This window comes from Schistocerca gregaria, chromosome 3 (assembly GCF_023897955.1).
Source record: "Schistocerca gregaria isolate iqSchGreg1 chromosome 3, iqSchGreg1.2, whole genome shotgun sequence".
Lineage (NCBI taxonomy): Eukaryota > Metazoa > Arthropoda > Insecta > Orthoptera > Acrididae > Schistocerca > Schistocerca gregaria.
The window spans coordinates 509,791,789-509,815,840 of NC_064922.1; the positions used below are offsets into that span (position 1 = coordinate 509,791,789).

The window sequence follows — 24,052 nt, forward strand, 5'->3', positions numbered from 1 at the left end:
AATACTCTAACTGAAAAGAACAGCATATAGTGTTCAAAGAAAATTTTAGATGTATAGGAGCCCATTTGGTCAAACAGTATAGTATTGTATGATAACTGGGGGCCTAGAAACGATGGAGAGGCTCCATCCCTGACATAGCCACAGTGGTCCACAACCCCACAACGACTACCACAGTCCACTTCAATCCTCCATCGCTCCACACCTAACTACTCTTTCAGGGTTATAGTGCAGTTCAGCCCCCAGTGGACGCCCCACCACCAGGGAATGTCTCACACCAGATCAGTATAGCCCCTATGTTTGTGTGTAGAGTAATGGTGGTGTACGTGTACATGGAGAACTTGTTTGTGCAGCAATTGCCATCATAGTGTAGCTGAGGTGGAATAAGGCGAACCAGCCTACATTCACTGAGGCAGATGGAAAACTGCCTAAAAACAATCCACAGACTGGCCTGTTCATCGGACTTCGACACATAGTCCACCGTGAGGATTCGTGCCGGGGACCAGACGCTCCTTCTCAATCTGCAAATCCGTGCATTAGACCACACGGCTAACTGGGTGGGGTGGTCAAACAGTACTGATAGCCAAGAAACAGTAGCTTGCAAAGAAATTCCTGTGGTGTACAATAAATGTTCATCATGAAATATTTTGTCTTGAAATATTCATACATCTCAGAGCTGCTTGATTAATTCGAATTTATGTTTTTGCATGAAGTGTAATCCTGTAACCAGCATTTTTCTCCAGCTCACTTATTACATGTATCTATTGTTATATTTTTACTTAAGACAAATTTAACAGGATATATAATTGTCTACAAGCAGCCATTCTTCAAGAATAATGCTAATTTTGTCCAACTATTCCTTATGATTCGATATTCTGTGAGATACTGAGCAAGAGGAGAAAACAAATAAATAAATAAATAAACAATGTATACCTTGCAGAGGTGTTATTAGCCTTCATATCATTACCAGCCCTTTCATGAAGACTTTCCTTCTCAATTGTTGAGGATTATTCAGGAGTGCTAGTCCTGCAAGGTTCGCAGGAGAGCTTCTGTAAAGTTTGGAAGGTAGGAGACGAGATACTGACAGAAGTAAAGCTGTGAGTACCTGGCATGGGTCGTGCTTCGGTAGCTCAGCTGGTAGAACACTTGCCCGCGAAAGGCAAAGGTCCCGAGTTCGAGTCTCGGTCGGGCACACAGTTTTAATCTGCCAGGAAGTTTCATATCAGCGCACACTCCTCTGCAGAGTGAAAATCTCATTCTGGATCCTACAGTGCATTTCACATGGTAGCATTCACACAGGCATTCTACGGTACGGAACCGGATGCCGCCGTCAAGGTTTTTCGTGAAGAAAATTTTGACGTTTATTGCTGAGCGGTTGGGGGGGGGGGGGGGGGGGCCGTGTTCTTCCGCAAGATGTACGAGATATGTGAATGCGAAATATTGTTTAGTATTTACAGTAACTATATATAGCTGATGCCTACACTATGTATAAATAAGAATTTAAATTGATGAAGCAATTTTCACTAAGTAATCTTTTATTAAGAGAAAACGGTAACTCTACTGAAAGAGAAAAATACAACGGTCCCTCTCGTTTCGTTGACTAGCATATCTGTATATTCCATAGCTTTCATTTACGTTCAGTGAGAGCATGCCGTAAGTTTTTTGAGCACTTGTGGCTTGTATTTGTTCTCATGTTTTACGCATTACAATTCACATTATGATTATCTTCTTTACGCGTCGAGGAGAGAACTCACTGCCGCATCTCAGTGATTGCTATACTGCAGGGATCACTGATCGCGACTAGTAACCAAAGATGTTAAAACCATAGTATCATGCGCTGTGAAGTCTTGATGTTTATTATTACTGTACCGTGGTGTTTTTGAAGTTTGTGAGTGATGTCCTTAGAACAGACAGCTTGTGAAGGTTAGAAAAATATGATATTTTCTTTAGAGATTACGTTTACTTTTTCCATCTGCTAAAAATACTTCTAAGCTTTCTTCCACGAAAAGAATAGCACCATACTCATTATTATCAAGTAATGTGTTCAGCGTGCTTGCGTGACATTTGCAGTGTGTTTATACTTTATAAGTGTTTATTAACATATCGTGTTATTAATAGACCTGAAAGCGTTTGAGCGGCGATTGACGGAGGTTATTGCTTGCCTTCAGCCGTCCACCATACGATGGAGAAGTATGTATAATTATCACTATTTTGCATTCCTTGGATTTGCACTACACATTACGTTTTTGCGTATGCAACTGATTTTTATTTCAGTCCTGCTGGCAGTGATATCCGTTTGCACAGCAGTGGGTGCATGGCACTGGCTAACGGACCCCGTCACAGCATCTGTGTCGTTTATGCAGTCTTTGTGGAACCATCCGTTCTTTACGCTTGCTAGCATTTCATTAGGTATGTGAATTCTACGACCAGTGTGTGTCAGTTCGACGTGGTTACAGATAAATCAATCGTACTCAGAAAGTGTGGATCAAGCTTAAAAAGTAGAGGCTTCTTATGTCCCAACAGACAATGTTGTCACCTCTCCCCATCTCCCTCCCCCACTTACCCTCCCCCAGCCATTCTAAAAAATGTTGCATATTGTTAATCCGTGTGATCCAGAGGTATATTTTGTAAGCATATGGTTTTTATAAATTTGTTACACGTTTGAGGTTAAAATCATTAGATCTTTTTTGCCAAAAAATCAAAAATAACAATTTCAGGTATGATATGGGATATTATTATTTCTTATATCTGTAAGATTTCACTTTGTGGAAAGCTTAATTAAATCTCTCTTTAAAGAAAAAAAATGATACATTTATTTTTAGTTTTGACTGCTCTGTACTAGAGTATAGTATTACCACTCCTCTTCCTCTCTGCTGAAATCTGTTTGTGGTGACAGAGAGATCTGTAGAGTAGCCCAAGGTGTTGTGACTTGGCAAATCCAATGAATGTGTTAGCTAAATTTTCTGTGGTGACAGATTGACCTGCAGTGTAGCTTATTTTTTTATCTTCATGCCATTTTTAAATACACTTTCCATAATAGAAACAGAAAATGCTAAGTGGACACATCTCGGGGCATTTTAACTTTTATTTTTTTACATATAACAGACATAAACTATGACATGAAAGGGGTCAGGTCCTATTCAACTTTTACTGTGCTTTGTTGATGGCGAATATTATGCTCAGATTGAATGGCACCTTCAATGGAAACACTGAAGATACTGATACCACCTATCTGCCTTGACCCATGACAAAAATCGAATTCTAATATATGTAAAATGTGCACCGTATCATTTCTTATGATATATATTTTTTGACAGTTTCCAATGGAACTGCATGCTGTCAAACTAACCTACACCTCTGTCTATTCTACAGATCAATGTGTCACTGAAATGTTCAGAAGCAGTAATATAGAATTGAAATAACTACCTGAAAAAAATGCAGACTTTCTCTGGAGCTTATACAGTTGATTAATTATCTTATATTTTCATGTTAGAACACTCACAGAAGCGTTTGCATGTTCTGCAAGTGGTGACGTTAAGTTTCCCATTGTATTGTTACCACTTGGAGCATGTCACAGTCTGCTGACAACCAAGAGCTGGTCAAATCTCATAATTGCATTTTCAAATGCTTTTGTGACTACTGTTGTAAGGAAATAAAAGAAGAAAATAATTGTCACGGTTCTGTTCAGTCTCTTTTTTGTTCCCATTCATGGCGTCAGACCTCACCACATCATTGTCACCTTTAAAAGTAATGTCTTAATTCCATGCGAAATTTGAACGATTAATTCTAGTGATGTGGACTGAGTCATTTTACATTCACATTAGTACACATTCCTATGTAAATACAGCTACTTGTTGACAATCTGCAACCTGTTGTTTCTCTTTTTTGAAAAAAAAAAAAAAAAAAAAAAAGAAATACAGAGGAGAGAGAAAGAATTGTCAAGGAGAAACTTATTCATTTTGTTTGAAATTTAACGTTGCCGTCAGTCAGACAATTTGTACCATTGGGTATGTGTCAGTAATTTTGGTGGCAGCATTGTGCATACCTTTTCATGCTAAAGACAATCTTAATATGGAGTAATGAATGTAATTTTTTCTTTTTTGTTTTGTGATCATGTGCATCTTTTTTCCTTTCGAACTGCTGCGGATCATTTCTGATAGACCTCTTGAAAGAATAAATATACTGTGGAGCAGTGGTCAGATTCCTAACTTCTTAAACAAGTGCCTACAATATGATTGTGGTTGAACACCACATATTATTCTTACAGCACATTTTAGAGCAGCACAGACTTTCATTCTTAAAGACGAGCTACCCCAGATTCCATATGACAGTAGTGAATAGAAATATGTCGATGTACTGATTTGTCTCTCGCAAAATTTACAATGATATGAAGTGCAAATGTGGCTGAACTAATTTGTTTAGGATATCTAGTTTTTTTTCTCTTGTTCAAATTCTCATCAGTATGGACACCTATACATTTTGAAGTTTTTATCTTAGTTATTATTTCTTCATCATGCATTACGCTAATCATTTGTGTAGTACCTCTAGGTGTACAAAACTGAACATGTTGTATCTTTTTGAAATTGAGAGCGAGGCCATTTGCAGAAAACCATGCAATAATACTCTTAAGAATTATATGTACCATTTCTTCTCTTGCTGTATGGATGTTTAGATTGATTACAATACTGTAGTCGAGTCAGCCTAAGAAAATTCTTGACCGCTAGAAGCTCTGTTGCAACCTTTCAGCTCCATAGCCATGTTGGGTGCAGATGTAAATGATAATCTATGTAGCTGTGGTGTTGGCATTGCCATAGTCATTTACAAAATTGTGTTACATGACTGCTTGAGATGGGCCCATGAAGTCATGGCGCTCAGCCCACTGGAACTGTCAAGGATCCTCTTTGGTCAGCTTGACTGTGTCATCTTCAAAGGAATGACTTTGCTTGTCGTACATGAGATGGAAGATTGAAACTTCCTGGCAGATAAAACTGTGTGCCCGACCGAGACTCGAACTCGGGACCTTTGCATTTCGCGGGCAAGTGCTCTACTAACTGAGCTACCGAAGCATGACTCACGTCCAGTACTCACAGCTTTACTTCTGCCAGTATCCGTCTCCTACCTTCCAAACTTTACAGAAGCTCTTCTGCGAACCTTGCAGAACTAGCACTCCTGAAAGAAAGGATACTGTGGAGACGTGGCTTAGCCACAGCCTGGGGGATGTTTCCAGAATGAGATTTTCACTCTGCAGCGGAGTGTGCGCTGATATGAAACTTCCTGGCAGATTAAAACTGTGTGCCCGACCGAGACTCGAACTCGGGACCTTTGCCTTTCGCGGGCAAGTGCTCTACTAACTGAGCTACCGAAACACGACTCACGTCCGGTACTCACAGCTTTACTTCTGCCAGTATCCGTCTCCTACCTTCCAAACTTTATAGAAGCTCTTCTGTGAACCTTGCAGAACTAGCACTCCTGAAAGAAAGGATACTGTGGAGACATGGCTTAGCCACAGCCTGGGGGATGTTTCCAGAATGAGATTTTCACTCTGCAGCGGAGTGTGCGCTGATATGAAACTTCCTGGCAGATTAAAACTGTGTGCCCGACCGAGACTCGAACTCGGGACCTTTGCCTTTCGCGGGCAAGTGCTCTACTAACTGAGCTACCGAAACACGACTCACGTCCGGTACTCACAGCTTTACTTCTGCCAGTATCCGTCTCCTACCTTCCAAACTTTATAGAAGCTCTTCTGTGAACCTTGCAGAACTAGCACTCCTGAAAGAAAGGATACTGTGGAGACATGGCTTAGCCACAGCCTGGGGGATGTTTCATATCAGCGCACACTCCGCTGCAGAGTGAAAATCTCAATCTGGAGATGGAAGATTGTTTACATACATGAGAAACAACAGTGGACCTTGATTGAGCCTTGTGAAACCCTATGAGTGATTTATCTCCTGTCAGAGGAGTTTACCCTACTTACATTGGTTGAATTATTAAGGGCACCTTTTAGCATTCTTTAGGTTAGTTATGACATCCATTTGTTAACTATACCATAAATTCCATAAAATTCCATGTCATCTAGAGAAAATAGTGGTTCATACAAATGCCTTAGATAGGTCACAGAAAATACCAACTGGTCCTCTTCTGTCATTTAATGCTTCCAAAATTTGGTGAATGAATGTGTCAGTGGCATTCTCAGTTAAGCAGCTCCTCTGAACTCAAAACTGTGATTTTTGGAGATACTATTGTTGTTCAGGTAGAATAATATTCTAGAATACATCACCATCTCTGAAATTTTGTAGAATGATGTCAGTAGTGAAACTGGCTGGTAGTTACAGACATCTAGACATCTATTACTTTTCTTTTTGAGGGGCTCAATAGTGGCATATATCACTCTCTCTAAGAAAGTGGTCAGAGTTGCTAGTGCATTACATATTTCAGAAAACACAGTTCTTAAGGGAACAAGTCTTTAGTATTCTGTGGAGAACACCATCGAATCCAAATGAGCTTGTATACTTGACAGAATATGCAATTTTCTCAATTGCATAAGGAGAAATGGGTGAGACATCCATATGATTCAGTTTGTAGAGTTGGTTTTTCAACATACTACTGTGATTTTTCTCTTAAACTGTTTATGTATTTTCTACTATATTTAAGAAAAGGTTATTAAACATACCTGTCACCAACGACTGATCATTTATAGCCCGTCCACTTAAATCATTATTGATAATGTCTTATCTTCTGTGACTTGTTGCCCTATCTCTCCTCCCACTACATTCTGTGGATACTTAAATAGCTTTAAAAATTACTTTTTTCTAAAATAGTGTGCTTTTCTTTGATTTTTACTAACTTTTCTTAGTAATAATAAGTAATTTTTTTTCTAGTGTGCAATTACTGAAGTGATCATGACAACAGATGCATTTCCCTTTTCCTTTCACAATATTCTTTGATGCATCTAGTGATCCATGATTTTTTTCATGACTGCTTTTAATGCTCTTTTTGATTAGCTTATATGGAAAACTGGTTTGAGATGCTATGAGTTTATCATGGAATATATTAAATTTCATGCCAGCATTTAGTTCCTTGTAAATTTCATCACAGGCTGTATCTTGTAAAAGATTCTTAAAAACATTTTTCCAGGTGTCATTAATTATTCTGATTTCCACTGAGGAGTATCTGTAGTAAGGCATTATAAATAAACTAAGAGAAGTTCTGGCGGAATATAAATAAAGCAGACCACTCACTGAATAGCAGAGGCATTGATTTGTTGACAGGCATCCAAGAAACCGATAAGACTTTGATGACTTGCAGAAAAAAATCCTTTAATAAGCTGTAGTGCTCGCCTCCCTCCACACACACCCCTGTGCACCTACAAGACTAGTAGTGTGTGTGTGTGTGTGGGGGGGGGGGGGGGGGGGCAGTTGCTGATGTGTAGATAGGTGGCAAAGTTTTGCTTGTTGACAACTCACTGCTTCTGCTATCTGGTGTGTGGTATCCTTCACACCAAAACTATTTACATTCCGTAAGGCTCCATCTAATTGTCCATCATGATCAAAGAGAGCATTTGTTATTGGGTATACAGTTACTGTTTACTTTGAGCTTCATCAAAGAAAACATTGTCAGTTCATCCTACTGTCTTTTATCAACCCTTGTTGGAAATTCAATTACTTATACCAAATTGTAGAATCCAAATAAGGGTTCTAAATCATTCTTTTATGTCATAATCATTTACAAAATCTCCACTGAAAACATCAAAGACTATTTACTGCTGTCTGACAGATAGTATGGTAAGGACTCTGTGTGCCACATAAATAATTCAATATTTTCCAGTGACACTCTGTCTACAGTTACAATGAAAAGTGAATTATCGCTAAGTCACACACACACACACACACACACACACACACACACACACACACACACACACACACACACATATATATATATATATATATATATATATATATATAAAACAGAAAGAAACTTCCACATGGGAAAAATATATTAAAAACAAAGATTCCAAGACTTACCAAGCGGGAAAGCGCCGGCAGACAGGCACATGAACAAAACACACAAACACACACACAGAATTACGAGCTTTCGCAACTGGCAGTTGCTTCGTCAGGAAAGAGGGAAGGAGAGGGAAAAATGAAAGGATGTGGGTTTTAAGGTAGAGGGTAAGGAGTCATTCCAATCCCGGGAGCGGAAAGACTTCCCTTAGGGGAAAAAAAGGACAGGTGTACACTCGCACACACACACATACACACACATATCCATCCCCCACATCCTTTCATTTTTCCCTCTCCTTCCCTCTTTCCTGACGAAGCAACTGCCAGTTGCAAAAGCTCGTAATTCTGTGTGTGTGTGTTTGTGTGTTTTGTTTATATATATATATATATATATATATATACCACCACAAAACCCACACCACACACTTGTGTGTGCTGATCACTATAAAATCTACTTGTGTCTGGTATGAACTTGTATTCTGTCCTAATATATGTAACAGCTCCTTTTTTTCCCATATCATACTCGCAAAGGCACAGGATGTCTTACCTTTTAAAGGCTTTAAAATTATCCAGGAAGAAAAAAAATTCTTCTGGTTATTATTTAGTACTCTAATATTCTGATGAAATAACCTAACCTTACTTTTCTGAGCATTTCTTAGCATTTTATGGTGCTCATCAGGGTTTTAACCTCTTTCTCAGGCATCAAGAGATTCAACTCACTAATAATCATTCTTAATTTACTTCAATACCATTATATTGTGTGTTTTAATTTTACTCTGAAAAGTCAGATTTCTTATTTATAACTTTTCTCCTTTTATATCTGTTTTTAATTATGGTGGGCAATTTGTTAATAAACTTCAATGTAACTCAAGATCAAATTAATGAAAATTTTGATTTTCAAGTTTCAAATATTTATCTTTGTATATTAAATAAATTGGAGGAAGTGTATTAGTTATACAGGGTGTTACAAAAAGGTACGGCCAAACTTTCAGGAAACATTCCTCACACACAAAGAAAGAAAATATGTTATGTGGACATGTGTCCGGAAACGCTTACTTTCCGTGTTAGAGCTCATTTTATTACTTCTCTTCAAATCACATTAATCATGCAATGGAAACACACAGCAACAGAACGTACCAGCATAACTTCAAACAATTTGTTACAGGAAACGCTCAAAATGTCCTCCGTTAGCGAGGACACATGCATCCACCCTCCGTCGCATGGAATCCCTGATGAGCTGATGCAGCCCTGGAGAATGGCGTATTGTATCACAGCCGTCCACAATACGAGCACGAAGAGTCTCTACATTTGGTACCAGGGTTGTGTAGACAAGAGCTTTCAAATGCCCCCATAAATGAAAGTCAAGAGGGTTGAGGTCAGGAGAGCGTGGAGGCCATGGAATTGGTCCACCTCTAGCAATCCATCGGTCACTGAATCTGTTGTTGAGAAGCGTACAAACACTTCGACTGAAATTTGCAGGAGCTCCATCATGCATGGACCACATGTTGTGTTGTACTTGTAGAGGCACATATTCTAGCGGCACAGGTAGACTATCCTGTATGAAATCATGATAACGTGCCCCATTGAGCGTAGGTGGAAGAAACTAAAATGAGCTCTAACATGGAAATTAAGCGTTTCCGGACACATGTCCACATAACATCTTCTCTTTATTTGTGTGTGAGGAATGTTTCCTGAAAGTTTGGCCATACCTTTTTGTAACACCCTGTATACCAGACTAGTAACTGGCTGAGAAAACAAGTAATATCATCATCCGTGCACCAATTGTGCCATAAATAAGTTTTTGTTATTAATCTGTGGAATGATAGTCACTTTGGAAAGACTTGGAGGCTGGCAGACATTTTATTATTATTCCTATTGAACTAACATACAACAGCACTAATATCTTACGGAATTTTGATTCAGTTTGTGGTTACTGTAGTTTTATTTATCGCTTTTGCTGTTTGCATCATCTCTCTGCCAGCTTGGAATAATTACTACCCCCCCCCCCCCCCCCCCCCTGCGGGTTTGGGGGTTAGAATAGTCCCGCAGTATTCCTGCCTGTCATAAGAGGTGACTAAAAGGAGTCTCAAACGTTTTGGCCTATATGTGATGGTCCCCCCTCGGGTTTGACCTCCATATTGTCTGTTGTGCATTGAGACAATTAGCCAGCTTTCTCGTTGTTGCATTGCCATCCCGCTCGTTCTCTATCTCTTGGGCGAGAATACATTCCTGGATGAGATTTCCACCATGCGCTGTGCAGTGTTGCTTTTTGTGGAGACGACGACCATGGACTTTCTTGCACCAAATATCCAGTACGGTAGCCAGTCCATTGTGTGGGGCCGCCATGTACCCTGTTGGTTGTATCCCCCTGACAACACAAGGAGCGCTCTGCTGATGCCTGCGCCATTAACTCCCCGCGTATGCCAAGGAGTAGATGCCTATCTTCCTGGGGCATCAGGACTCCTGACAATGGCTATCCTGCCAGGTGGCCCTTGCTGAGGCTGAGTGGTGCCCATGGGGAGGGCCCTTGGGTTGGAGTGGGTGGCATCAGGGCGGATGACCCGCAGTGAAGTGTGGTACATCATCTCTTGCTGGTGGCCAGCTGCCAGCACTCTCTAAGCGTTCTCGGGGTCAATTCAACGCTCAGAAATACGATCCCAAATTGTTCCCCTCCCTGGCCACACCGTGGGAGGAGCGTAAGTCTAAGGGTGGCAGTGACACTTATTTGCCCCGGTTCCTAGTTTGTGCGAGAGCTGATGGGAAGTCTTTCATGTCAGCAAAGCCTCAATTCTTCATAGAGCATTTAGAGGACAAGTTTGGGGAAGTGGAGGTCTTGTCCGAAATGTGCTCTTGCTTAGTATTGATAAAAACAGCATCATCTGCCCAGTCAGGAAGGTTACTTGCTTGTGACAAGTAAAGGATGTTTCAGTTACCACAACACCCCATAAGAGTTTAAATATGTTCCAGGGTATTATTTTCCATAGGGATCTTCTTTTGCAGTCTGATGATGAGCTGCATGCCAATTTTAGTGTGTCGAGGTGTTCATTTTTTTCAGTGCGTTCATCGGGGTCCGAAAGATAATCGGATTGTTACTGGTGCCTTCATCTTGGCCTTTGAGGGTGATACATTACCAGAGAAGTTCAAGGTGATGGTCTACTGCTGCAATGTCAAGCCCTATATCCCTCCCCTGATGCGTTGCTTTAAGTGCTGGAAGTTTGGCCATATGTCTTCCCACTGTACTTCCAGCCTCACATGTCGAGATTGCGGATGCCCATCACATCCCAATACTCGATGTGCCCGGCTCCCTTCTGTGTCAACTGAGGAGAACATCATTCACCTTGCTCGCCAGACTTACAGAAAGAGAGGAAAATCATGGAATATAAGACCCTGGACCGACTGACCTATACTGAGACTAAGAGGAAATATGAACTACTCCATCCTGCGTGAATGACTTCCTCATATGCCGCCACTACGACAACCGTCATAGCCCCATCAGTCCAGCGAATTCCAGTCAGCTCACTGATCCATACAACTCCGCATGCCCCCTTGCCAATGGGGACACTACCCACCCTGTTGCTCCTGTGCCCTCTACCTCGGGACCAACACCTCCCCCCTCACCCATCAGGTACCAGGGACGTCCGTCGCCGCTTCTTAGCTGGAGAAGCGCCGGATGATGCCTGGCAGTGTCATAGGTGCCCACAAGCAGCTGGTCGTAGGGCTTCGTGATCCTCCTCCATCCCGGAAATTGAATCAGTGAAGCCCTCCCAGCCAGAGAAACCCAAGGAGCAGCAAGAAAAGTCCAAGAAGAACTTGCGGTGGCACCCACCGCACCGCAACCTACAAGCTCTGCATCTGAGGGTGAGGTAGAGATTCTGGCGTCTGCTGAGGACCCAGATATCATCGGACTCTGACACAATGGATGTCACTCGCACAGGTACTCAGTCAGTGGCAGCAGGTGACCTAGTGGCATAATCTGTCTCCTTAGTCCCTTCACGCCTTTCTCGGCCATGGACAGTGTCATCCTCCAGTGGAAATGCATCAGCTTTTTCCGCCATCTTGCAGAGTTCTGACAACTTTTCATCCTTCACCCTTTCCTCTGCATTGCTCTTCAGGAAATGTGGTTTCCGGCGATGCGAACCCCCACCATCCGTGGCTATCGGGGTTGTTATAAGAACCGGGCAGCTTATGAGAGGGTATCTGGTCGCGTCTGCATCTACGTCCTTCACTCCCTTTACAGCGAATCTGTCCCTCTACAAACACCTTTAGAGGCTGTCGCTGTTTGGGTGTGGACGCTTCAGGCTGTTACTGTTTGCAGTCTCTATCTTCCACTGGATGGTTATGTCCTGCAGCATGTCCTGGCTTGGCTCATAGCCCAATTGCCACCACCTTTTCTGTTACTGGATGACTTCAACGCCCGTAACCCTCTCTGTGGGGTGGATCAGTGGCTACAGGCCGAGGCAGCATCTTTGAGCAAGTATTGGCACAGCTCGACCTTTCTCTTTTAATTAATGGTGCCTTCACACATTTCAGTGTTGCACATGGCACATACGCAGCCATTGATCTTTCGATCTGCAGCCCTATCCTATTACCATCTGTCCAATGGGGTGTGCTTGACGACTTGTGTAGTAGTAACCACTTTCCAATCTTCCTGTCACTGCCACAGTGTCACTCTTCTTGGCGCCCCTGCAGATGGGCTATGAATAAGGCTGACTGGGACTTGTTCACCTCCATTGCCACTATTGAGCCTCTTTCCAATGACACCATTGATGCGATGGTTCACTCGGTCACCACCGGCATCATTACTGCCGCAGAATCTGCCATTCCCTGTTCTTCTTCGTCCCCTCGGCGGTGGACTGTGCCTTGGTAGTTGCCCGAGATCGCTGAGGCGATTAAGATCTCAGGCAGGCACACTAGTGTCATAAGCAGCAACCCTCCTTGGAACACCTCATTGCCTTTAAACGGCTCCGTGCACGAGCCCGCCGCCTCATTCGCCAACACAAGCAGGAGTGCTGGGAAAGGTATGTCTCCACCATTGGCCTCTGTACCTCTCCATCGCAGGTTTGGGCCAAGATTAGGTGACTCTATGGCTATCAGACCCCCGTTAGCATTCCTGCGCTTTCATTGAATGGAGCAGTCTGTACTGACTCCAGCACAATTGCAAACCGCTTACCGGAGCATTTTGCTCAGAGTTCTGCTTCTGCAAATTACCCACTGGCCTTCCACTCCCTGAAAGAGTGGTTGGAACGTCGGACCCTTTCATTTCACACGCGCACAGTGCTTCGTTCAGTGAGTGGGAATTCCAAAGTGCCCTAGCTGCTTGCCCTGATGTGGCTCCCGGGCCAGATTGCATTCACTGTCAGATGCTCAAACACCTTTTGGTGGACTGCCAGTTACACCACCTACACCTTTTCAATCGTATCTGGGTTGAGGGTGAGTTCCCATCACAATGGCGGGAAAACATTGTAATCCCTATGTTGAAACCTGGCAAGAACCCACTGGAGGTGGACAGCTGCCACCCCATTATCCTCACCAACGTTCTTTGCAATTTGCTTGAATGCATGGTGAGCCGGAGGTTGAGTTGGGTACTTGAGTCTAGGGGCCTTCTGGCTCTGTCTCAGGGTGGTTTCCGTAAGGGCTGCTCTGCCACCGATAATCTGATGTGCCTGGAGTCTGCCATCCGTGCGGCCTTTGCCCGCCATCAGCGTCTGGTCGCCATCTTTTTTTGACATGCGGAAGGCATATGATACGACATGGCGACATCACATCCTCTCTACTTTTCATGGTTGGGGTCTTCGGGGTCTGCTCCCGATTTTCATACAAAATTTTCTGTCGCTTCATTCCTTCCGTGTGCAAGTTGCGGCCTCCCATAGTTCCTCCTGAGTTCAGGAGAATGGGGTACCGCAAGGATCTGTCTTAAGTGTCTGCCTCTTATTGATTGCAATGAATGGGCTCGGTGCTGTCTCATCTTCCTTGTATGCTGACTACTTCTGCCTATACTATAGCTCCACTGGCATTGCAGCTACTGAACGGCAGCTGCAGGGCACTATCTGAAAGGCGCAGTCTTGGGCTTCCAGTTTTCGGCTGCCAAGACCTGCGTTATGCATTTCTGCTGGCTACACACTGTTCACCCTGAGCAACGGCTTTATCTTGATGGGAAACCTCTTGCTGTGGCGGAGATGCATCAGTTCTTGGGGTTGGTTTCCAATACCCGGTTGACTTGGCTGCCTCATATTCGGCAGCTTAAACAAACGTGCTGGTGGCATCTTAATGCTCTTCATTGTTTGATTCACACCAGCTGGGGTGCTGATCGGTTTACCCTTCTACGGCTGTACCAGGCATTAATTCAGTCCCGTCTAGATTATGGAAGCCTGTCTGATGGTTCGGCATCCCCTTCTGCATTGCGGTTGCTGGACCCCATCCTTCACAGCGGGATCTGACTTGCCGGTGGAGCTTTCCGGACAAGCCCTGCCTATAGCATACTTGTGGAGGCAGGTGCCCCTCCATTGCGATTCCAGCCCCAACGATTACTGGCTGCTGAAGCTACACACATTTCTAGCTTGCCTGGGCATCCCAATTATCATCTCCTGTTCCTTCAGGCAGTCATCCATCTTCCGGAATGGTGGCCCGGGTCAGGGTGTACGATCACAGTTCATGTCAGAGCTCTTCTCTCTGGGCTTGAGGTTTTCCCTCTTCCACCTATTTTCCAGGCCCCTCTGCATATACCCCCCATGGTGTGTGTGCCCCGCCCATGCCTTCGGCTCGATTTGGCACAGGGCCTGATGGACTCAGCCCCTCCTGAGGCCCTCACCTGCCACTTTCGTTCAATCCTTACCATGTTTGAAGTCTCTGAAGTTGTCTATACTGATGGCTTGATGGTTGCTGGTCGTGTCGGTTGTGCTCTTACTCTAGGGCATCATTATGAACAACACTCATTGCCAGCTGGCTGCAGTGTTTTCACTGCTGAGCTGGTCGCCATCTCTTGCGCCCTAGAGTATATCCGCTCCTGCTTAGGTGAGTCCTTCATTATCTGTAGTAACTCCCTGAGTAGTTTACGAGCTGTGGACCAGGGTTTCCCTTGATCTCGTCTGGTGATGGTTATCCAGGAGTCCCTCCATACTCTTGCCCTTTGCGTACGCTCCATGGTCTTTGTGTGGACCCCGGGTCACGTAGCATCACGGAGAATGAACGTGTTGACACTGGCCAAACAGGCTATCGGTGCCCCAGCCTTGGAGATTGACCTCAGGTCAGTTTTGCGGCAGAAAGTACTTCGCACCTGGGGTGAAGAATGGCACATCCTTCCTTCACCCAACAAACTTCGGGCCCACAAGGAGGCTACCAGTGCGTGGTGCTCTTCCTTGCTGATCTCTCACAAGGACTCTGTTGTCCTGTGCCGGCTGCACATTGGCCACACCTGGATAACGCTCAGCTATTTATTGCGCCACGAGGACCCACCTTTATGTCGCTTCGAGTCATCTTTGACTGTGGTCCACATCTTGTTGGACTGCCCGCTTTTAACTCTGCTCAGACAGACGTTTGCACTGCGTGATACGCTTTTATCAGATGACATTGCGATGGCAGTTTTAGTTTTGAGTTTTATTCGTGCACGGGGTTTTTATTGCTTGGTCTAAGTGTTTGTCCTTTTTTTGTGTTGAGTCTGGCATGGCATTTGGCCTACGATTTTAGTGTGTTTCTTGGTGGTTGGCTTTTCCTTTTAGTTGTTTCTATGATCGCCCAACCACTGTCACACTCAGTGTGCTTTTAATTCCTTTTGTCTGGTCTCTGTCTTTGTCTTTCTTGTCCTGTGTCGTCTCTTGTCATCTCCATTGTTTGTTTTTATTCCTTGTGGGGGTTTCAAGTTCATGGAAAAAGGGACCAATGGCTCTAGTAGTGTGGTCTCTTCAATCTCACAAACCAATTACTAGGCTTATAGTATAAAACTTAAGGTTTGTGTATATAATTTAAAGCTGTCCTCAGTCAAATTTTAATTTGAACACCACGGTGCATTACTAGGATCAGAATAACAGGTCAATAGTATTTCTAAACCTAGTGCTACCCAGGGCCAGGTGACAGAGACATGAGATGACTGTGTAAATATTTCGTCAAGGAAGGCTCTATGGCTATAATAGGAGAATTGTGCAATAGGAGTTTCAGAGGCCATGAGTACATTGTAAGAGTATGAGCTGGAACACAGGGTATCAAGCTCTCAGTTTTGCATTTGTACCTATTCTGAGCTGCCAATATTATCCTCATTTGAATTCTCATGTCAGAAGAGTTAATTCTGAGTTGAAAGGGCTGCTCATACCTGGGCAAGGGTCATACATTCTTAAAGTTCCTTTTGATCCTTTCAAGTACTTGGGATCGTACTAGGTATGCCTTCCACCTGAATGGGAAAGACAATCTCTCTCATTAATTTCTTTGATATAAATCTCTCAACTGCCATCAATATAATTTCTTTGAATTTAAGCCGCATCGGGTCTGCATTTACATAGTTAGTTTAGGAGTAGTGGAACTCTCTCTTAGGAAGGCGTTGATCAGGTTTTTTTCTGCATTCTTAAATAGTTTTTTTGGTGAATTTGGATGTTATGGTGTTTGGTATTGTGACAATGATCTCATCACCAACCCCTGTATACTGCATGATGCTCCCTATTTGCTTATGCTTATTTTTTGCTACATTTTTGTCAGTATAAAATGTCAATTATCTGTACTGCATCACTATACTGGAGTACTGAGTAGATGAATAATCGAACTGGTTTGATGTAAGCTGTCTCCCTTATCATGTGACCATTAGTATAGATGTGTTAAGTGTTACAGGAATTAGTTTAGCATATCACTTATGTATAGCAGAAGTGGGCAACGAAGGAGTAGCCACATTCACCAGGAGTTGCCATACATATATTAAGAAAGACACTAACAAATTTTGCATAGAGCAGCATCAGGGAGCATGTGTAGAAGTGGCATTTCAACAATACGGAAATGATATTGCCACTCACCACGTACAGGAGACAGTCATACACAAACGCAATGAAAAATAATGCTCGATATGCTAACAGACTAAGTCCTTCATCAGACATAAAAAGCTCATGCACATTCATTCACTCACTCACTCTCTCTCTTACTCTAATAGTCTCGCCAATAAATTTACTCATTAATGAATTGTGCAGGAACCACCTGCCTGGAGAGGGTAGAGGTAGTAGTTTTTTAAAATTTTGTGATGATAATTCATAATTCTTTGCTACAACCATGGATGCTTGACTGACCACCCACAGTCTCTCATCCGTTCATCATGAGATGATGACCTGTAAATGTTCTGACAGTAAGGAGTGCTGAATGAGGGATACCTTCAGTGAACTTCGTTCAACCTCCTTGGCCAGTGGGGTAGTGTAAGAGGGTCAAGTGGAGCCTTGGTTGCAGACCTGCAGGGGCAGAGTGAAGAGATGTCACTCACTTGCTCAGCAGCACGTGAACAGCTAACAAGCTCCTCTCTTGCTCTCCCAAACCTCCTGTTAGGTTTTGGTCTTAGTGGCCATCTCTTCACTTCCCTATGTGCCACCAGTGTATACCCCTTTTTTTCGCGGTTCATAGCTTGGCATTTCACATCTTTGTCACTCATTTGACCATCCTGACCTGGGTGTGCACTTCCAGACCACTGATGCCTTTATTTACAGAAATTTGTCATAAATAATACATCATTTTATAATATCAACAACACAGTTAATGGGTTGCCAGCAAATAATAAGAATTTAAGTACTGATGAAGTGCCATTTGAAAGAAGCTTCAGTCAACATGTGTGTGTTGATCCCTGTTGGGTCTTTTCATGAAACACAGAAGAGAAAGTTTAGAGAACAGGCATTTTCAGCTGATTGCAGAGTGATTCTACTGCTGCCAACTTACATTTACAGGGAAGACCACAAAGACAAGAAGAGAAATTTGGACATACAGACAGTCATTTTTCACTCGCTCGATTTGAATGTGGAATAGGAAGGGAGAGACTAGTATTGGTACAACGTACATTGACAGATTTATTAATAAAACCATCTGTATAATAATATCAAATAACCAGCAGAGAGCCATGGCGGTGGCCAAATATTTATTTATAGCTGTGTGTCCATGCCCGTACACCACAGCGTGTGGCCTCGTGCTTAATGTTTGATATCATATCCCCTGAACTGTGAGTTGTACAGTAGTATAATTTTGATGGTATGTTCAGCAGTGTATGTGGATAGTGTCAGCAAAATGTGTTGCGAATAGATTTAGTAAGAATGAAGTAACTGATTTTAATCTCATGCACAGTGCAGGTGTTTTTTATGCATATCAATGTTTATAATGTCACATATCCTCAGTTGTGTGTCTTACAATGAAGTAATATTGAAGGTATATTCAGCAACATATGTGGATAATGTCTGCGAAATTTATTGCAAATAGAGTTAATTGCAAAGAAGTAATAAATTAAAACGTCATTCATGATGTACCAGTTTTTTATGCGTCTCATTGTTAATGATATCATACCTCCTGAACTACATGTTGTACAATAATATAATTTTGCAGATAACATTCAGTGCTGTATGTGCATACTGTGTGCAAAATGTGTCGTAAGTACAGTACTTAGTGAAGAAGTAATAAATTATAACGTTTTGTCTTATTTAGTAAATTTATTGCGTGAACAGTGTAAAAGAAGTAATTGATAAACTTTTTTCCTTTCATCATTTTGTGGGAGTTGTCAGTGAGAAAATTTTTTGTAAAGGTTTGAAATTGCATGTAAAGTTTATTGCGAGTCACTAAGGGCTCTCATTCTCAAATACTGGGTGAATAAAGTCTGGAAATACATGCATGCAGCCTTTGCTTCATTTTCATTTCTGCCCTCCACTTCTTTTATAGGTAGGGTTCTTACCCCCACAGTGATTGTTGCCTGACGGTAAGGTATAGTTCATCAAGATTGCTTGCAATTGGTCCAGTGGTTTAGGAGGAGATGTGGGGAAAAAACACATACACACACACACACACACACACATCTACTTTTATAATATGTATGGATGTATTATATATACATCTAACTTCTGCTCTCTTCATTGCAGCAATGTGGTCTGGTCAGTAAGTGTTGCAAAATTATCTTATGGATTGTAGTGTATGTACATTTGAATGTCTGTGCTAAAGTTGGTATGAATTTTGTAAAGTTTTTTTCCCCCACATGTGTACTTCATTGACCCTCATTTTGAATAGTATCTGTAGAGGGGACATACACATATATCTTCTTTTGTAAATTTTTTTGTCATAACATTTTGAACATGCATCCTGATTATTGATCTATGGAACAAAAAATGTGTCTGCTGTTACCAATTGGGCACAGGCCGATTAAAGGTACAAAGCCCTTGACTTTTTCTGATGTACAATATGACTTACCAAGCCAGTTACAGGTTAACCAGCAGTGTAAAGTAGATTTCGAACTACAGTGTAACTTGGTGTATTTCATTTACATAATTCATTATCAGAAGTGAAAGAAGAGATATGCAAAAGAAAAAAATTTAGTAATGAATCTCAGACTTCTGTATTTTTGGTCTAACTTCTACACATAAAGCCACCGGTAGAATTATCAGTTGGACTTGCATGTCTAACCCTCCCCCTTGCCTTTTTCATAGTGGATTTATGATGTATGTATGTACATTATATGCATCAAAATACTCAACAGAGATTTTTGTAAAACAACTTCTGTGAATTTACCTGGTAATTTTAGTCATTCATGATGAAAAGCATGTTGTATATGACTTGAACATAGACACTCAGCTATGCTATAGGTCAATTTTTTATTACAACCTGCATTTCATATTCATAATCTGTGGCTCTTGCCATTTTACAACCAAATTTTCACCTTTTGAGCTAAGCTAGACCTCAGGCTACACTATGGATTTGTCTCACTGCAGCCAAGATTGTAATGGTTGAGAGGCACATAAATTGGTTGAATCAATGATAAGCTTTCATAGGAATCATTCCTCTGAACTAACAAAATATACTTGTAGCTAAAGACTATTAACTGACCAACGACAATGTAATGAGACTGCAGTTTCACTAGAGTGAGGGTTGTTATCAGTGACTGGAGAAACGAAGCAAGGAGTGGGGGAGAGATAGTTGGAGGTAAAGGTGACTGATGGCTGAGAGGAAGGGGCAGTAAGAGCATGTTTTAGAGTGAATGAAAAAGTGTGTGGAGGCATGGGGACAGGTGGAGGTGGGCATGGGATAGTGGCTAGTGGAGATAGATGCCAAGAGGATTGTAGGATTGAAAAGTATATTTACATATTCCAGAGAAGTTTGCACTGGGAGAGAGGGGTGGGAAATCCATGTATCAGGGATTGTTAAACAGCCATGGGGATGTTGTGCTGAGAAGTATTTTCTCCTATTGAGTGGTCAGCTCGACAGTTACCCACCGTTGATGGTGGCCATTCATTCATGTGGATGGTTGGTTGGTGGTCATGCCCACAGGAAAGGCTGTGTGGAAGTTATGGCAGAGTTGATATATGATATGACTAGCTTCACAACTGTTCCTGCCTCTAATAGAATAGGATGTGCCGTAACCAGATGAATAGGCCAGTTCTTGCACCTGGATCTTCCACAGTCGGCAAGTGATTGTCATTGGGTATGGGATAAGTTTGGTCCAGGGTTACCTCTGAGTCTGTAAATGTCGAGCATCTTACCCGCAATCCTTTCCATCTCTCCAAAAGTGGTATTTCATGCTAACACAGACTAAAAATGTTGTGGTCATTATGTATGCCACGGCTACTCCCAAACCATTGCCAGAGGACATACCCTGCACAAGCCATCTCTCGCCACCCCCCCCCCCCTCCCCTTTCCCTCCTCCCAAAATACCATTTTCTCTGAATTACACAGCTGTCCTTATAATAAATCCTTGAAACTGATAAACCTCCTGACCTCAAACTCTGGCAACTTGTGTCCCACACTCATTCTCATCACTGCCCCCTTGCCTCCCCCCCCCCCCCATTTCACTAATTTTATACCCTCCCCCTGCACTCTATAATCTCTCTCTTCCTCCATTCTGTGTCCAATCATTCAGTACACCCTTCTCTCTGTGGTTCCCTTATTCCTCTGTTCCATCTCTCCCACCTCATCCGCTCATCCACATTACTGTGCATCGCACAAAACTCCTTTGCCTGCACCAGTGCGAGATCACAGATTCCCATACCCCAGTCATCCTTGCCTCTAACTCTCCCTCTGACTCCCCTCCCCCTTCTCCCCGGCCCATCTTTTGTCCTCTCTCCTACTCCTTTCAATATAACCTCTCTCCCTAGTCAAACTGCAATGCCAATGCAATGTAGTTGGCTAGGATGATGCAGCCATGGGGGTGTATATGGATTCAAATAACTTGTGGGAATACAAGTCAGGTAATGTCTTTGGCATACAGTGGCTAATGTGTGTGTGCCCCATCTGAATTCCTACAAGTTATATGAATATTTTATATGCTGGGAGAAACCAAGTTTCACATCAATGTGTGTATTCTGTTATCTCTGAAGGAGGATTTATATGAAAGCTTAGCTTTTATGTGAATATTGACCACCCATCACCTCAAGTATATGGTGAGTTTTTACCACTATTACTTTAATTGTTGATATTCCATCAATGACTTTGCATTATCACATATAAATACATTTGGAATGTAAGTTGCCAGAACTATAATTTAATTTTACTTTTAGTGAAAAAATGTTACGTAGAACAACATACTGAGAGGAAAAAGTTGTTATCATATGATAAAATTTTTTTTCAAAGAATGAAAAGTTTGACAGTTGAGCAAGCAGACATGACAGCACACTATATGTTGAGTAATTATTTAACATTTCCTTTCTCAGTTAACCTTTGCATGACAGAGGTGTGAAGCAATTTCAAAAATTAGTTTCTTATCTCGATAGTTTTACCTTATGGAGATACTTTGAAATTCTTTGTGAAACATTTGTTTTGCCTGTGTATCAAAGTTCAGTCAGTATCATTTTTAAAAATGACAGTAAGTGTCTCAAAAGTGGTCAGCTCTGTGTAGTTACGTTTAAATGCCCTACTGAAAATCATAATCTGTTTCATGAAATGTGCAAAATAAAAAAAATGAAGGATGAGACAAAAGTGCATCTAGCAGGGAAGCAATTTTTTTATATTTTAATCTAAATAAAATAAATTTTATGGCAAATGCAGTTAATTATGTTGCTCATCCTTATATTTTTTGTGCTAAACATTATTAAATCACACATAATTATGGGATATACTTACATTTGTTTTTGTTTCTGTTTCAGTGATTCTGTTTTTCCTTGGCATCCATAAACGAGTGATTGCCCCATCCATTATAACAGCAAGGACTAGAGCAGTTTTGGGAGATTTTAATATGTCATGTGATGACACGGGGAAACTAATTCTAAAACCTCGGCCAACAGCTACCTGACTAGTTCCTATCGACAAAGACTGTTCTCACAGTGTTGGTGTTTTTTAGATGTGTAAAGTGATTCCCTCTGCTGTTGCCACTTGAAATGACTATACAAAATTGTAAATATTGCCTTTTAAAATAGATATAAATATAAGGACTGTGATTTTAGAAATATAATTTTGTGAAGGTTTTATGTTCCTTTTCATTCTGTAAACCAGAATTAATTTCAGCGTGACTCATCTGATATTTAATTCATGTCCAGAGAAAGAATACATATACCAAATCAAATTGTATCATTCATTTTTTGTGTTTTTCCAACAAAGAAACCATTTATTTGAAGAAAGGTGTAGTGTGCAGTGATGAAACAGTGAATGATTGTCTTATTTATTTTTTATTTATTTATACCAAAGTACATATAACTCACTGTAAAATGGTGTCTGTGTCTAGCTAATATTTTTCTCTCTCTTTAGTTAGAAATCAAAACATTTTTCCAGAAATGTTCAAAGGTCAAGTTACAGCAATGTTTCTGCTATGAAACATTGGAGGAATGTTCATTGCATTTGTATGGAAATTACATTTTCAAACAAAAAGACAACAAACAAGCCAAATCAGTTTTCACAATTCTCATTATTCTAAATTTTTTTATATTAATTTATCAAACTTGTGTACTTCACCTGTAAAAAATATTTGAATGTATTAATTTTAATTTCTATCAACAAAAATAATAAATTTGAAAATATAATTGAAGAGATAAAAATTTAGTCATCAAGTGGCAGCAGGAGCAAACACATACAAAACTTAAGGAAATGCAAGCTTTCAGAGCCAGTGGTCCCTTCTTCCGGCAGAAGGGCTGAAAGGGAAGGAAGAAGGATGAAAGAGGACAATTGCCAAGGTCTAGGAAATGGGGAAATTATGTAAAAGTTACCCAAAACACTGGGTCTGGGCAGGCTTACCTGACGGGATGAGAAGTCTTTTCTTCTCATCCCATGCAGTACGTTACCACTGACCTGGGGTTCTGGGCGACTTTTCCATATTCTCCCCATTTCCTAAACCTTGCCTGTCCTCTTCCTTCATCCTTCTTTCCCTTTCAGACCTGCTGCCAGAAGGAGGAGCCACTCATTCCAAAGGCTTGCACAATTCCTTAACTTTTGTATATATTTTTGCTCCTGCCGGTGCTTGATGAGTAATTTTAATTTATAATTGATAGTAGCAATAAATAGAAGCAAAATGTGTTTACTGTTAAAGCATACAAAGCTCCTTTACTCGCATTCCAGCAGCATTCTGCATACACATTTTATTCACAAATATTTTTGGGTGGTGTTATCATGTAGGATTTATGTGGAAATGCTTTTCTCCACCATATACAATTTTGCATTCTGCTGATATTTCTGTAAATGATACTCAGAATCTTTGCCCTCTTAGTTTCTAAAGTATACATTGCGGAAACATGCTTTGTCAAATGATTTTCTAAACAGAAAATTTCTGTCCAGTTATTCTGTAGCCACCCACCATGTACTGTAGTATAGAGAAGCATGTCTGTCATTTTCCAGAGTGTATTTTGTACTTGAATGCATGGTTAAGCCTGCTCAACTATACTGCTAGTTATTCAGAATTTTAGTATAGGTCTATACTAATGGTTCAT

At 41.5% G+C, this 24,052-nt stretch overlaps 1 protein-coding gene across 1 annotated transcript; it reads left to right on the top strand.

The window, feature by feature from the left end:
• The first annotated feature begins 1,786 nt into the window (after window positions 1–1,786).
• LOC126354673 (nuclear envelope phosphatase-regulatory subunit 1) lies at window positions 1,787–22,601 on the top strand. The gene is made up of 4 exons (XM_050004471.1): window positions 1,787–1,920; window positions 2,116–2,187; window positions 2,272–2,406; window positions 22,283–22,601. The coding sequence occupies exons 1-4, from the start codon at window positions 1,893–1,895 to the stop codon at window positions 22,426–22,428; spliced, it is 381 nt and encodes a 126-aa protein (XP_049860428.1). The 5' UTR covers window positions 1,787–1,892; the 3' UTR covers window positions 22,429–22,601.
• Window positions 22,602–24,052: the final 1,451 nt, after the last annotated feature.

Excerpts from the sequence above, each read along its gene's own strand:
- LOC126354673 (XM_050004471.1), top strand. The coding sequence starts at position 1,893 with ATGTCCTTAGAACAGACAGCTTGTGAAG. Across the intron at positions 1,921-2,115 it reads AGAACAGACAGCTTGTGAAG|ACCTGAAAGCGTTTGAGCGG; the intron begins GTTAGAAAAATA and ends TGTTATTAATAG. Across the intron at positions 2,407-22,282 it reads GCTTGCTAGCATTTCATTAG|TGATTCTGTTTTTCCTTGGC; the intron begins GTATGTGAATTC and ends TTTCTGTTTCAG.